The 16,919-nt window shown below is 36.9% G+C and overlaps 1 protein-coding gene across 7 annotated transcripts in view; it reads right to left on the bottom strand.

Moving 5' to 3' along the window:
- The window catches only part of myocd (myocardin), a 114,025-nt gene that overhangs the window by 53,141 nt on the left and 43,965 nt on the right, over positions 1–16,919 (bottom strand). For all 7 annotated transcript variants that reach the window (XM_026277344.1, XM_026277348.1, XM_026277350.1 and 4 more), the window contains exon 3: positions 3,997–4,134. In XM_026277344.1, the coding sequence (XP_026133129.1) occupies positions 3,997–4,093 (97 nt within the window). In that variant the 5' untranslated portion in view covers positions 4,094–4,134. The remainder of the gene's footprint in view (positions 1–3,996; positions 4,135–16,919) is intronic.

Raw genomic sequence — 16,919 nt, 5'->3', positions numbered from 1 at the left:
AGTTTACATCGATGATATCTTCATCTACTCTCGGAGAATGGCCAAACACCGCAAACATGTGAGAGCAGTCCTAACCCAGTTAAAAAAATTCTATTTATTCCTCAAGGCCGAGAAATGTACCTTCCATCAGTCATCTGTACACTTCCTGGGGTATATCATCAATAGTTGAGGTATGCACATGGACAAGGGGAAGATTGAAGCCATCACCTCCTGGCCACTCCCATCAACCATAAAAGAACGCCAACGTTTCTTAGGTTTTGCTAACTTCTATCGTCGTTTCATTAAGAATTACAGCTCCATCAGCAATCCCACCACAGACCTTCTCCTCAACAAACCTAAATCTCTGTCTTGGACCCCAGCCGCCATCGAAGCCTTCACAACCCTCAAACAAACCTTCATCAGGGCCCCCATCCTCATTCATCCTGACTCAGACCTCCCTTTCGAGGTAGAAAAGTCTGAACATAGTTACTTCATTCTTTATTTATTTGACCAAATAACTTATAATTCTTATTTAATCATTTATAATAAAATATAATAATCTGATCAAGATGTCTAAAAATGGTAAATGACAAAAATGCTAAACAAATCAAAGCAAAGCAATCTGCTCCAACTCATTAAAGAAAGCTTAATCGGTGGTGAGTAGAGTAATTACGAGCAACTTCAGAAGTTTTTTTTCTCTTTTTCAGAAACAGATGCAGTCATGTGTGTCCAGACGTTGTGGTGTGATTGGTGGTGTGTTTGATAGGAATTGGCCTAAGTTCCTCATTCACTTCCTCTCCTCTAATTGTTTGCATGAAGCAGCAGAGTGAAGAGTTTTGCCGCCGCAGGTTATAAAATATAGTGTGGAGGAAAGAATGTTGATTTGAGAGTGTTTGGAATCCAGTGCTGATGTTGTGCTCACTCCTGTCATGAGTGCTCGAGTCTCGCTTTGATCATGACGTCAGTCAGTCTGTTCCTCAGATCAATGACAAATGAGCCTGACGACAACACAGAAAATCCACTCAACGTCAGAAGCTTTGTTTTATTAGGCCGCAGCAGTACTCTCTGACAAATGAACTAACAAACAATGGTTTAATGGGAAGAAAAAAAATGTAAACAGTAGCACTTCAGCGGAGAGACACACTTTGAGATGATCTGAAGCATATGTTGTTTGTTGACAAAAAGCCTTTCTTCAGCTCCAGAAGAATAGTGCAAAGGAAACCAGAAACTGATCGTGAGATAAAGATGCATACAAATTCTTAGAGGGGACAATTAACAGAAAAGTTAAAGGGATAGTTCACCCCAAAATGAAAAGATGGTCATCTTTTACTCACCCTCAAGTCGTTCCAAACTTGTTCTTTCTTCCATGGAAGAAACTATGAGAAAGTTTTCATCTTCCGTTTTGTGTTTTGTTTTCCAATTCAAATATCTAAACTTTCTTAAGTCAAGATACATTTACTTGAGAAACAAAATGGCTTGATTTGTTAAAATATTGTTTCCTTAAAAAAAATGCATTAAAAGTAAAACATGAATAGGCTAACAAGAATAAATATCTGTCAATGGTGTCAGCAAAAAAAGAAAGAAAGAAAGAAAGAAAGAAAGCATACATTTATTGATTAATTCAATCAACCATTTAGAAAACAAGACAAAACTCATTAAATGTCTTTACTAAGTAAATGCATCTTGATTTAAGATTGTTATTTGTAAGAATAATATTTTTACGGGAAAACAACAAAAATACTAAGTTAGGAACTTTTTATTATTATTATTTTTTTATTTTTTTTAATTTTTTTTTGCAGTGGAGCAGAATGTTCATTGCAATGAAAAATGAAGATCAAGCTCATGAGATGGGTTTGTTTGAGGAACAGACTGAAATTTACTTTGATATGTAATCACATAGACATTTTCTTTATCATGCTTTTCAGTGAATAACTACTTACTTTTTTTTAAATTGTATTCCTCACACAAAGTTACCAAATGCCTTCAGAAGATTTGAAACATCCTGCACAAGTCACATGGACCACTACTGTGAATTTGATGGTGCTTTTTCTCATATTTGGAGATGGACATCATTAATTTATTTTCTTTGTATGGAAGAGCTTGAACATCTTGCTAAACATCTCTTTTTATATTCCATGGAGTTTCATAATGACATAATATTTTATAACAGAAGTGTCATCTCTGTAACAGAGCTAGCATGTGCAGCCACTGCTGTGTGGATGATGCCATCCTGTGGATCCTCTCAACACATCAACACACTGACATGCTGTACACAACAACTGAGATTTACAGTGATTATTATTTTAGGGACATGCAACTCAGATGTTTGATTAATCCTAAACAAATCCACACACAGCATTTGAGGCTTGAGCTCAGTGACCTGAAGAGCTCAAGTTCACCTAAAGATGAACAGTCTGTCATCGTTCACTCACACTTATATCATTCAAAACCTGTGAATTTCTTTCTTCTGTTTTGGGTGATCCATCCCCATTTTTATTTTCAATTTGTTGAGTTTTTAGATCTATGCATGTATGGTTTTGATAAATGCATGCTTGTTTATTTTCATTTGAGCTGAATTGTGTGTCTTCAGGCTGGTTATATTCAGCCCGGCCAGGTTATTTGACCAAAACAAATGCGCAAAATGCACCTCATACTTTTGTTTAATAAGACCACATAACTGCAGTATTTGACAAACTGTGATGTAATGCCTGTTTCCACTCCATGTCTGCATGTGGGAACCGAGCTTCAGCATTAACTGTGCTGTTCTGTTAACAGCATTAAACTGTGTTTCTACAATTCCCAAACAATTTAAGCAAATACACAACAAATCTTCATAGTCAGGCTCGCCCAAAGAGTGGCTCAAACCTTCTCTTGCCCCCTCGATCACTTTCACCCAAACGCCACACATGACATCATGGAAAACTGGGAAGCCGAGTCTCTCTCTCCGAATGAGCTGGGAGTCCAGGGATCCATCATTCTAAAAATACAGTTTGTATCGCGGCATTCCGCAAATACTTTCATCTCTAAACCTTGTGATTCGAGTGGCATTTAAGCTGGTTTGATTAGACTATGAAGTGGAAAAGCGGAGCGCGCTGATATTTCAGCATGGATTAGTCATCAGCTGCTTCTAATAAAATGTTCAAACAATCTTGTTTTATCTGGCCAGGGGAGTTTCTTGGCAGATCTGTGCTTTGCATACTTACCTATTTACCTGGTATGTATATTGGCAAAAATAAACACTTTTCTTAAAGAGGAATATTCGCATTTCGAGATAATGAAGGAAAACGATTGGTCATTAAGTTTCATAAACTGGTATGAGGTTATCAGTGACCCCATGTACTTTTGTACTCTGGACTAAAATCTCAAGTTGTTAGAGAACAAACAGTGCAGCTACTCTGTGTGTCTCTTGCAGGTATTTTGCTGTGATGTGCAGAGAAAACTTGAGATATATGGCTGCTATTAACCCCCATCTCAAGAGCTGCATGAATGCATCTCTGCTTTCATGACTAGAAGTGTATGGTGATAAAGCCGAAAAATTCAGCACTCATAATAAGAATTAGATAAAATTCATTTTAAGTTCACATTAGGTTGTCTCTCACACACACACAAGCACATGCAACATTCTGGCTATTAAAAATTAAAGCACATTACAAGAATGTTTGGAATTAGTTCCTGAAAAGTCATCAAATGAGAACCATACACAAACATTAGGAGAAAGTTCTGTGCTGGAGGAAGTTATGACTCACTTTGACTGACTTCATTGCATCTGTTGCCTGAATTCTAATGTCACACTAAAGTGCCAGTATACAACAAACAAATAATCAATGTCACTTTTGGAAAATTACTTGAGACTCAAGAATTGTGACTGTACAAGTTAATTAGGAGTAGCTGTCCTCCACTGATCGTCCTTCATCTGCTGTCAAAAACGTTTTCCATGCTAATGTGTACATTTTGATATTGCAACTTGCAGACAGATTCACATGCAAGCTTTTTGCTCTGCTGTGATGTTGCACTCACCATTCTTGTGCTCTGTGTTTGAGCAGGGTTGAAGGTCATGCTTCCTCATGCTGGACTCATGATCTGGAGTCTGTTCACTGCACGTCACTACATTCATTGTCCTGTTCACGCTCCCACTGCGTCCCAATCAGCTGCCGTCTGTCCAGGCCAAAACACACACATCAAAACACAGTCTTATTCAACATGTAAGAGACTCCACAGATCATCTAACTTCATGCAATGGACTCGTAAACTGACTATAACATTACAAGACCATTTGAGGTGACAAACATGTTCATGGAATTGTTCACCAATAATTTTTTAATTCAATCATTGCATGGAAAATAAAATGAGAGATTTACCAGAACGTTCAACCTGCTCTTCATACAATGAACGTAAATGGTGACAACAGCTGTCAGACAAGACTTTCAATAAATAACTATTTAAATTTCAGCCTGGTTCCCACACAAAGTGGTCATAAAGGAAGAGTTCACCCCAAAATATGTTTTTATCACATGTTTGGACTCTCATTCTGACGGCACCCATTCACTGCAGAACATCCGTTGTTAAGCAAGTGATGCAATGCTACATTTCTCAAAACCTGATGAAGAAACAAACTCATCTGCATCTTGGACGACCTGAACATGAGTTAACTTTAAGCCAATTTAAATTTTTGGCTGAAAGATTATTTTAAGGTTTGAAATGTATAGTGCACATGAACTACTGATGCTTTTATCTGTTTTTGTCCATTTATCACCATTTCATCTCACTGTAAGCTTGAACGTTCAAGTTCTTTCTTCATGTTCCACATAAGAAAGAGTATCCAGGTTTGGAAAGATAAGATAGAAAACCTTTGGTTTATACTTTATACATTTTCTTTTACTGGACTATCTTTGATTGTCTAAACTCTTAAAAAGAAATGTTCTTTTTGGACATCGATGGTTCTTTAACATCCATGGTTCTTTATAGTGCAAAAATGCTCTTAAGGATCATTAAAATGTTTTCTCACATTAAGAAAAATAGTTATTCTATGTCATTGCTCTGCAAACCTTTATTTTTGAGAGTGTAACAAGCAGCAAAAGCCTTGAACTGAAGCCACAGAATGTGTTTCTGAAACAAACAGGACTTTCGCTGTTGATTTTCCTTCAGATCTGTTTTAGCAAGCAGATACTGAGCAGCGAGCAGAGCGTTTCTGTTTGTTTAGAAAGCATAAGCTCACTTAAAGCTCAACAAATGTGTCTCCTTCCACCATGACATTCATTTACAGAGTTCGCAATGACGGACCTTAAACACAAATGCTCTCAGTCCAGTAGCTTTGAGGGCCTACACAACGTGTCCTGGTGAAAAACGAGGCCTTCAGCTTCCTTTCCACGAGCCAAGACTTCTTTATACACCATCTACAGAAACAAACCGCATAGGGCACTCCAAACACACAGCTCTGTTTTCTTTAATAAGCTGTGTTTTCAAAAGCACTTAGATGTCTGAAGGACATTAATTCCCTAAAAATGTCACGGCTTGTAAAAATAGTCATGCTATCAAAGCCACACTGCCAATTTATAGCACATTCGACAAGCCAAAAAGCCACAGCACTGATAAAACGTTTGGAATCATGGAGTATAATACGTACGATGCAGGCGCGTAGCCAGTAATTGGCCAGGGCGGCACTGGCCCGCCCACATTACTCACTGGCCCGCCCAGGCAAGTTTGATTAAAATACATTTTTAGTTTATTTTTATTATTCAAATGTATTTAAGAAAATATATTAATATAAACCTGATTTATTGTTGACTGGTGTGTGTGTGTGTTTAATTTGTGTTCCGAATAAAATGGAATTGTTGAAGCAAGTTGTATAAAGCGTCCCTCCTGAACCTAGGCCTAATTGGTTGCTATGGTTGCTAGGGCGACAGGAAGACTCTCTGAGCGGCGGGCTCTGGCGGCCTTTAGCCAATGTATTAACATCGCCATAATAATGGCTAAACAAGTTTCTTTAATGTTTTATTTAAATTAAAAAAAAAGAGTTGAGGAAGAAGACACGCCACTGCCTTCATCTGTCGAGTCCACCCAGCCCAGCTCTTCAGACTCATTAACCCACAAGAAGGCTAGTCAGGCGCCGGTGGCGGCCGCCGCGTGCTCCCTGGCGGCAGTGCCAGTGCTCTCTCCCGGTCAGCCTGACGCGGGTTTACCCGCCGATCTAACTGCAATAGATGAACCACCTTCACAACCCAATCTGAAAGTATTTCTACATTGTTTAAATGAGTTGCTATTTTTTTGGCACAAAAGTTTAATTTCCACCATTGCATTGTATATGGTTGATTTAACAGAAATTAGGGAGCGTGTTGTTATTTATTTCAAACCATGCTCTGCTGAGTTTTCATTATTTTAATTTCTTTTACTTTTAGCCTATATTTTCGGGTTAACTGTCTGCACTGCTGAGTAACTTGAATGAAATAGACAGGTTATTGTCTATGCTGGTGGTTTGTCCAGCCTTTATTGAGCTCTGTTGGTTGAACATGATGATTAGACAGTGTTTTGTTATTGCCTTTGCCGAATATTGCAAAATAAAGGTGTAACTGTTTTTGCAGTTTTTCTATTCTTTTTTCCACTCTCTAAGGTTATTTAAGTCATATTTTTTCTAGGAAAAACTATAGGCCCACCCACTTTTTTGATGGCCCGCCCAAAATAAAATTTCTGCCTACGCCACTGGTACGATGTAGTGGGTTTATGTTTTACAAATAAAACCGGTTAGTCATGATCACTTGCCAATATCTTTTACAAGTTAAGAAATGGTTGAGATGCGATGCTTTTCGATCTTTTCTCATGTAAGTGTGCACCAATGTGAGGTCAAACCAAACAAAACAAATGAATAATCTGGATACAGAAACATCTGATCAAGCGTCTCTAACCACACAGACTGAAGAAAGACTCTTAACTGATGGGCAGCCCTTTAAAGCCTCCATCACAGATGCAATCCTGCTCATTGTGTGAGCGTTTAGGGATGAATCAGTGACAGTCCTGCAGTAAAACTTCACACAGGAGGAGCACTGATCAACTAAAGGCCATTGTGATGCTCGGGAATTCATCATCACCTCTGCGTATGTCATAGTAAATCAGAGCAAAACACTCTGTTATTACTGTTTTGGTTACCTGGAATTATTTTACACGTAGCAACTATCATACTACACTTTCCCAGAAAAATAAAAAACTTATTTGAATTGATATTTTTGAATATACATAGAATCACGGTTTCCACAGAAATATTCACTGTTTTCAATAATCAGAAAAGTTTCTTGAGCAGCAAATCAGTATATTAGAATGATGTCTGAAGATTTTGACACTGAAAAATCAGCTTTTTAACATGTTCATAAAAAAACTTTAGATTAAATAAGTGCAGCAGAAGAGGGACGTCTTTTAAAAGCATTAAAAATATCTGACCAGTGAATGTGTATAGTACATGCCCTTTAATACTTTAGATGATTTCTGACATAATCCCTGTGACAAAGCTTTCATTTAAGGATTCGTTTCAATGCAGTTTTATGTGGCATGTTTGCTTTTCTCTGTCATTTTTAATCTTTCTCTTCTCCCACTTTATTTCAAACTGACCACCAGCCGAGTTGAGCGATTGCCAAACGTATGGGAGGTTTTCATTGCTTGTGTTATTTATGTTGGTGTTTCTCCAGGACTTCCAGGGATGAGTTTGTGAAAGAATTAACACACTGATGATTTTTCTCTATTCATTGTGCTGTGTGACAAGAATCGCTGCTTTCAGATTTCATCTGTCTGCAGGAACAACGGACAACTCCACTGATCTACAGTTCACTTCATTATTAAAGGGCAAGATTTTCCCCTGGAACATTTTCAGCTGCATTTTTAACTGTATGATTATTACATATATCAAATACTATTCTCAAGTCAGCTAATTAATAACAATAAATTCTTAATCTGAGCAGTTATGGACAATAAAATCAAAACAACATGAAATACAAAATAATGTATCTTAATAAACACTCTTCTAGAAGAAAAATAAAACAACAATTGAACAATAGATACATCAGAAAACATAGGAATTCACTATATGGTATTTTTCCTCCCTTAGGTTTTAGCACAAAACAAACACATTAACTTTCTCAAGCCTAAATATAAATATGTTAACAGCATTAATAATCTGGAAATGGAATATCATCAGCAAAAGTGTATGGAGGATTTATTCATTTGACTGTACTGCTGATGCAGTTTACACACATTTCTTGTTTTAATGCAACACATCTTTTCCAACAATAGTTACGCAAATGATTTCAGAAACAGTAACACGTGTCGGCCTGAATCTGATGACAGACAACATATAAATGAAAGCATCGGAGGAAGGACGTGTTTAACAAACGGACTAATCAGAGGCCCGATGGGAAAGCGCGGTGGAATCTGTTGATGTGTTAGTAACGTGTCGTATTTACAGACGAGCTTCTCCACAGTAAACAGACGCAGGGAAAGGTGTCGCAGCATGAGCCCAATGACTTCTAACTGAAGATTTGGCAAGATTTAGAGCTTTTGCCATTCTATAATAAACAACGGCATGGGTATATTGAAAATATTTACTTCATTCTGCTGTGTGACTTATGGCAACACGGCCACTAAACAGAATGTCAGGAGTGTTATGGCGTCAGGTACCACGGCCTGTATAAATACTCTCTGTACACTTGTTTATAGGAAAACCCCATCTGGATTGAGCAGACGCACGGCTGACCTCCCTTCTTCAAACGGAAAATATAACACAAGTGTTTGCTGAGAGAACTACAGCGGTGGACTGTCACTGACAGACTCCACGTTCATACCTCATAAACACATGCTGAGGAACAATCCACGCAGAAACATAAACATCCATGTTCATGATCATCACGTTCTCCAGCAGGACCTCAGGTCCTCTGAAGAGCTTCCCGAAAATCACCCGCAGACGAGCAAATGATGCAAGATCGGAAATATTGCTTATGCATTTTTCATCATAACTAAAAGCTATTTGCTCATGTCCAGGGGTGAATGGGATTTTAAATAATAATAATCATTTTTACTGTCCAATTTGTCTACTGTCCTTTCTAAATAAATAAATTAATTAATGCAATTAGCAGACGCTTTTATCCAAAGCTACTTACAGTGCATTCAGGCTATGAATGTTTACCTATCATGTGTTCCCGGGGAATCGAACCCACAACCTTGCGCTTGATAAGGCAATGCTCTACCAATTGAGCTACAGAAACACTAAAAGATAAAAACTACCAAAATGCTACCATGTACTCATGTAATATAATACAATAACTTAGTAAACATACAATAATAATATGATGTTTGCACGTGTGTGTGGATAATATGAAGAATAATATTCTATTCCCAGCGTTTCAATTTAGTTTGAGATGCTCACCATCGGAGTATTGAGGTTATTAATAGCAGAATGTGCTAAACATCAGAGCAAACTTTTTTTTACTTTACCTTTTTATGACCGATGTGGTTTAGTCTAGAAGGCCCTTAAAAGCTGCGGATGACGGGCGATGCATACAGTCGTCTGGAGTGACTTATGAGAGATTAGCTATGTAAACCGCTGAAGTTAACAGGTTAACCATCTCAACAAACACACACAACACACAACTCACAAGCCTTTAGCCCTGCCATGCTCTTGAATGACAAATCTGTGCGCATTTCCAGACCGAATCGTGTCTTATTAGACAAACCCTGAACATTTCAAACAGACAGCTCTGTGTTACAAGCCACTCTGGGCAAAAACCAAACACATTTTATAGTTGTAATGACTGAAACAGTTTACATTTCTGAGTTTAAGAATGCAGACTTTTCTTTAACCTGACCTTATGTGTTACTTTAAATGATCCTTTGCTTAAGTTCAGCACGGAAATACTCTGGTACCCAGCCGGACTCAAACCCAACGCACCCAAACTCCCATCACAGGCTGATTTACTCTCAGTGGCTCCCCTGTGGGACTCATATATGATCGGCCTGGTTCTCTGTAAGCAGAAATACAGCTAAACACTCTTGTTCTTCTGGTTTATTGTGTCTATTTAACACGGATCAGTGACTTGCACTTCACTGAAACACATAAGGAAAAAAAGACATTCAACTTACAGAATCAACAAATCAAAAATAATTCCATCAAGAAAAAGCATGAAACTGATCACAGACCTCAAGACGATTAACACAGTTCACAAGATGTACCCTACCTAGGGCAGTCAAGCCCTTAAATATTTAAATCTTATTATTTGCATGACGTGCTGATTAATTAAACGAACCAGTTTGGGTGAGAAATTACTCACCAAAAGATCATTTAAAACCATTTTTGTGTTAAATGAGATAAGCGTTGCTTTAGAAAGAAATATTTTGATTCAAAATATAATGTATTACACAAAATGTTAAGGCTACAATGTGGCCATTATGATGTAGATGGCATTTAGGTGTATTTGCACAGACTGTTTCATGAATGCATTTACACATAAATAACGCTATGAGATGACTTTTGTATTATTCATTTTGAAATGATTCAAGGAAAATGCAAAGCTACTCTGAACATGAAATTAAAAGCTCCAGTAGGTAGTGGTGAGTCATTGTCTTAATGAGTGAGTCACTGAATCATTGACTCAACCAATTCATTCACATGATTCACTTAGAAACAAATCAAGTGAGTGTCTCTATGAATGAGTCACTGAATCATTGACTTGATTCATTCAAAACTGTGGATTTATTCAGTGCTGAATCAATGATGTGTGTTGATCAGAGACTCAGTGGTTCTGCTGTGGATCAGAATGATTTTAATTTGGAAAATCAAACAATCTTAGGATCTTTCACTGTATATGCATACATTTTGTATCGTATAGGCGTTTCGTCCACACAGATCAATTGTTTAGGGAGACTGAAACCAATATTTCTTAAAATCGGGTCCCAGAGTGGATAAATCTGAAAGTGGATAAATCCGTTTTTTTGTGGACAGCAAATCCGGATATTTTCTGAAACGATGACATCATCAGTCCATGTCTCGCCCCTAGTCAGACACCGCTACGTCACGTGATAGCAACAAAAACATGAACAAACACTCAACGATTTTTATTAACTAACATTAATACAGATTAATAAATGTATTGTTCCATGTTCATTTTAATACCACGCGCAAGTTTTATGTGCATAGTCCAAGTCTTCTTCTCCATTTTTAGTGTATCTTTGTGTGGCAGAATTACAGCACCACATGTTGGTCTGGCATGTATACTACACCGATCTGTTTCGTTTTTTGTGGTTTTGTGTGGACGCAGGTATTTCTTGAGATGGAGAAAAAAAAGATTGTATAGGTAAAGCTCTGGCTTCATGTGGACGTAGCCTTAAAAATAACCCAATTTTAACCTGTTGTTTACTGAACTGTCATATAAATCAATTTCACATTCGCATTTTGACCAGATATTGGGAAGAAACATCACACTTGCTGGTGTGATATTGTAAACTATATCATATTTTGAATTGTAGGTTTATATGCCTGCATTGTAATAGGCTCCAACACACAGTCAGTCTTCTTGCATCAGGTTCGTCAGCAGCTGCATCAGTGTAAGATGATGAATATTATAATCTTCTAAGTGGCTGCATCATGAGTGATAAAGTGTTGAGATTCAGCATCACTCAAATCATCTGGAAGTCAAGGGTGGCCAAAGCTCTGTTGAGTTTTACTCTCAATTAAACAGATTCTGCTCCGTCAGAAACTCGTCAGACCTGCTGTGTTTGTCTTTGTGTAAATTTCTCCCATTCCTCCCTGAAACTCTGTGGTACAGATTGTTCTCTTCAGTGTAAAAGAGCGTCTGCTGATGCTGAGGAAGGCTTGTCGACCTTCAGCGGCACACAGTGTTTTCAAGAACATAACTGCTGATTTATCAGAGCCGTACGTGCAGATTTTTCACTTTATGATAACAATAACTCTTACATTTTCTCGTAAAATTGACGACATACTTCTGCATTTTAACTGTGTGAAACACTCTTGAGTCGTCTGCAAAATGAACATGAAGAAAGATCAAGAACTGTTAATGAAAATATGATTAAAGCTTTTATACAGCACAATATATCATTGCGTTGTAGCATTTTTGTAACAGTAAGTGTTTGTCAGCAAGTATTGCTCACTTCCTTGGCAACCGTGAAGTGTACCTTCTTGTAGCTATGTGAAAAATATCTGTCTGTCTGCCCCTTTGTTGCACGTTCCAGGAGGCGGGATTTATGTAAATTCCAGGGTTTGTGATGTCACCAACCCAGGAAGAAGCTCACTGTAGTCCCTACCAGCTGCAACCATTTTAAAAGACAATATCTGCAGTTGCATTGAACTTCCAACATCGCAAGTTTGTAGATATTGTTTATACTTAAACAGCAACAATACATACTAACTTGAAAAAGTTAAATCACAATTAACCACCCCTTAAAAAAAGAAATGTAAGAAAAAAATACAATATTTTCTATTCAATTTTCTTTGCTGTTCTTACAGCCCTTTGTTTGCGAAAAATTATTGCAAAAATTACACTGGCTGTGTAAAATATATATATAATAAAATAAATAAAATTAAGTGGCATTAAATTTAAACAAACAAACACATTTCTGTAAATTAAAGAAAAATACTTGCAAATACCACGGTGATGGTGCTGTAAGGAGCACACAACTATGGATAACTGCAAATAACAGTCATTTAATAAATCCACAAGAGAAACTAAGCCAACAGCACTACAAACATGAAACATGCAATACAGGACAAAGAAACTCAGGAGAACAAAGGGCTTAAATGAACGGAGACAAACGAGATAAATAATAAACAAAGGTGGGAATGAATGAGCTAATCAGAGCACAGGAAATCTACACGTAGGTCACAGGCAGGTAGAACAGAAAAGACCATGAAAACTGGTATTGTTTCTGTGATTGGGCCTCGGTTATGGAACAATCTGCCAATTATGATTAGAGTGACACTTTTAAAAACACACTTGGCCTGCTAATATTCTCATTACATTGTATTACAGTCTTGATTATGTCTTCAAAATGATTATATGTAATCCCTTTCGGTTTTTAAATTCAAATGTTTTATTAATTCTGTTTTATGTGTTTATGGTCTGATTTTTATGTGCAGCACTTTGGTCGGTCTTGTGGCTGTTTTTAAATGTGCTTTATAAATAAATGAACTTGAACTGACTAGACATGTTACAGCGAGGTCATTGTGTCTTACCAATACTTGGGTAACAGAAATGTTTGACCCTGATGAATACAGTCAATAGAATTTAGAAACCCCTCCGCCTTTTTATTGAGAAAATGAAATGAGAATAGATTCAGAGAAAAAATAAGGGCTAACCAGTTTGGTTCATCTTCATGGAAACTATTTCATCCTCACAGTGGAAGAATCAAACATCTGATTCATGTCTTCGCCCGATCTAAAACAACTCCATGGCTGCTGTCCAGTGCTTACTTTCAGGGACAGACTGTATAATATGAGTAAAGCATATCTGGAGCGGTTTGCTGTAAATAATGCTGTGTTTTGATGTCTAGCGTAAGGATGGCGGTGATAGTGCTTGTCCTGTGTTAACCTGCAGTGGCACAGGCTTCATCATACAAGCCACCAATCATCCCGCTGAAGCACAGGTTTCCCTGCGGCCACATGAATAATGCTGTGTGTGTTTAACTAGAGAAATAGAAAGCAGCCGTGTAATCTAAATACATAAGGTAATATAAATACTGTGTGTGTGTGTGTGTGACATTGAGCTGGAGCTCTGGCTCTCACGGCTGGCATCGGCACTGTTTAAAAAGCTCCCGGAAAGTTTACAGTGGCTGTACTTCTGCTGGGCTTTGTGTGACAAGCTTTAACGCAGCAAACCCATCTGCAGAAAAACACTAGGGACCTCCCTGGAATTCTGCGCTTCAGTTTCCATTCATGCGTTTCCACGCTTTGCTGATCTTCTTATTGGTTTTGAGTGTCTCGTTGCACGTCAGTCAGTCTCAACTCACTTCAGTCCCAAATAAAATAGTGCATCACTTTCTTACACTTAAGGAACTCACAATTCCATTTCATGGAAACCATCAATTGACTTCCTGCACAAAGTCAAAATGCTGGGGTTTGAGCAACTTGAGGGCAAGCAAACAATGACAGAATTAAATTCTTAAAGTAAAAAATAGATTTTCTTATATAGGTTTTATCACAGAGTTATAACTTTCTCCACCTATAAAATGTTTTTTTTTTTTTTCACTAACATCTTAACAAACGTTTCTTATTTTTCAACCACCTGACAGCCTACATGCTTCCTAGATGCATGCTGCTGTGATTTAGGTTAACATGCATAAATACTCACTACAAGTCAAGCGATCTGTAAAAACAGACAAAACAATACACTGTAAAACCAAACAGTGAAATTAATACAATGAAATGAGTTAATTGCACTCAAATAATAATGAAAGTTCATTGGACTTAATTTAAATACGTTTTGTATACTCAAAATTTGTTGTAGTAAGGTGAACTTAAAATGATTGTGTTTTCTAGTTCCCAGCATGCTTTAGATCAGAAAACAAGGAAAATAAATGTAGAAATTAAGTGTTATTTTTTTTATTTTTTTTTTACACAAGATTAACATAGAGGGACATAAGTTAGGATTTAAATGATGTGTTATATTCGAATTTATAATAGATAATTTAAGGCAACTGGAAATGCACTCTTTTATTTCATGTAAACTTAAAAACATTTAAAAACATCACTTAAATGTTTTTGTGTAATCTGTTACAAAATAATTTTTGAGTTGTGTAAACTTATTGTGTAGTGATCATGTAATGAAAAGAGTTAAGCACACTTATATTCGGCACATTATCGTCTTTTAGTTACAGTCTTTCTGAAAATCCTGCATCGCCTTGTTTGTAAATGAATCCATGGTAAAATGAGGTGAACAAAGGAAACAAAAGCTCTTACTGACACAGTCTGGCTCTTTATTACAAAATAAAGTTCACCAAATCAAGTTTGACACTCTTATTATGTCCCACTGTGAGTGTGAATCAGTGGGCGGGACTTAACAGGCAGTGATGTAGAAGCAGGCGTTGATCTTCTTCTGCAAAGGCAGTGTTTAGACGCTCCTTTACATCATAAAGTGGCACATTCCAAAAGCTTCCTTCGATATAAGATGATTTTAGACTTACAACAACATTTTTAAGGTCCGAAACCTAAAGAATGTTTTTTTTTGTTGGTTTTTTTTTTATAGCACATTGTCCTCTTATATGTCAAAAGATCATGGGATTTTGATTGTTTGATTGAAAAGTGACAGTTTACATAAATCTGATCATTCTGTCATCATTTGATCATTCACCATCATGTCAATCCAAACAAACAAGAGTTTTTTGTCCATATAATGAAAGCCAGTGGGGGTCCAATGTTGTTTTGATGCTGTTGTTGTTTAAATATCTTATTTTTGTGTTGAATGTGACTGACAGAATTACATTTTAATTACCTTTAAATTAATGAATAATCTAACTTTTACAAGGACAATTAATGTTCTATAATGGATCTTCTAAGAACAGAGGATGGATTTCTGCATTATTTTGTAATGGAAATATGAAAAATGAAGCTTATAAAATCAGCAACTGAACCCAAAGGAGAGTGTATGTTTTTTTGTGCTTTTCTGAGCTGATTTAAGGTGTGTTGAGTGTCTCAATGCATTGTTGTCAGTCTCAGTTTATTGATTTCATTCCTTTTAGTACTGGCAAATAAATGAGTGCATCACTTTTTTACAATAAAACGTGTGTGAATTGAATGAACTCTTGTTTTCAATTCAATAGGAAAGCCTTCAGTTATTTATCATGATCAGCAGCAGTTACTATTCCTACATATCATCCAAATCAGTAAAATAATGTAACGTTACATGCAGTCTCTGCCTTCTGTGTTCTGTGTTTGCGATCCAAGACGGAGCAAAACATGGATGAGTATAGACTATGCTTTGGGCTCCAAGCACTTAAACGTCCAAATACACACACACACAGATTTTTTTCACTTAAACATAGTGATATGTGAGTTATGTTTGAAGTGACATTAAACTGCTGGGGAAGTAATCGAATGCTTGTCTGTATGTTAGATCTGTGCGTTTAGTGTTAAAGTGGCAGCAGCCTAATAAACATGCCTCTGTCTGTGTCATTTAATGATAATCAAAAAATTTAAATAAAACAAGAGAATCATGCACTGCTTTTCACTGAATAACTGAATGTATATATTTGTTTTACTCTTTCAATCTCTGCATAGTAGGCTATTATTTTTATTAAGCTAAATTGTTAGTTTCATTTTGTATCTTTTATATTTGTCCTATTTTTTGTAAACACCCTTTGGGGTTTTCGGGAGATTTATGAATGTACTGACACGGGCCCCTGACAAAGTCTTGTTGTATAGTGGATGAGGAGCGAAATTCATTGGCTCTGAGCTATTAATCACGGACTAAACACCTGCCTACTGCATCTCAGACAGATTTATTCAAAATCACATATGCACTGACCACCACTAATGATATAATTGTCAGGACTGTTTGAGTTCAGTTATCCTATTAACTGAGAACAAGAAGATGGTGGGAGTTAGAAAAGTGTTTATCTGAGGCAGTTTAACAGACATTATGAAAACATATTTGAGCACGACTGACCAATCGGGCTCAAGTATCACAATAATCACACTTCACTGGAAATTCACTGCTGCTCAAATTCAGATATAAATGACTTAATGCATGAGAAAAAATGGTTGAAATTTCAGAACTGTTGTGTTTGTACTGAGTATGTGTATTTATTTTTCGAGTCAGGCACTTAACATAATAAACCAGCACATACAAATAAAGTCATATGACATTTACAGAAGTCTTCTGAAGAAAGAGCTAAAGGTCTCTGAAACATTTCCAAACATGCATTCATATTCACACTCAAACAAGCCAGGGAAGGGA

Source organism: Carassius auratus, chromosome 12 (assembly GCF_003368295.1).
Source record: "Carassius auratus strain Wakin chromosome 12, ASM336829v1, whole genome shotgun sequence".
Lineage (NCBI taxonomy): Eukaryota > Metazoa > Chordata > Actinopteri > Cypriniformes > Cyprinidae > Carassius > Carassius auratus.
The sequence above is the reverse complement of the archived record's forward strand: the minus strand, read 5'-3'. Positions and strand labels throughout refer to the sequence as shown.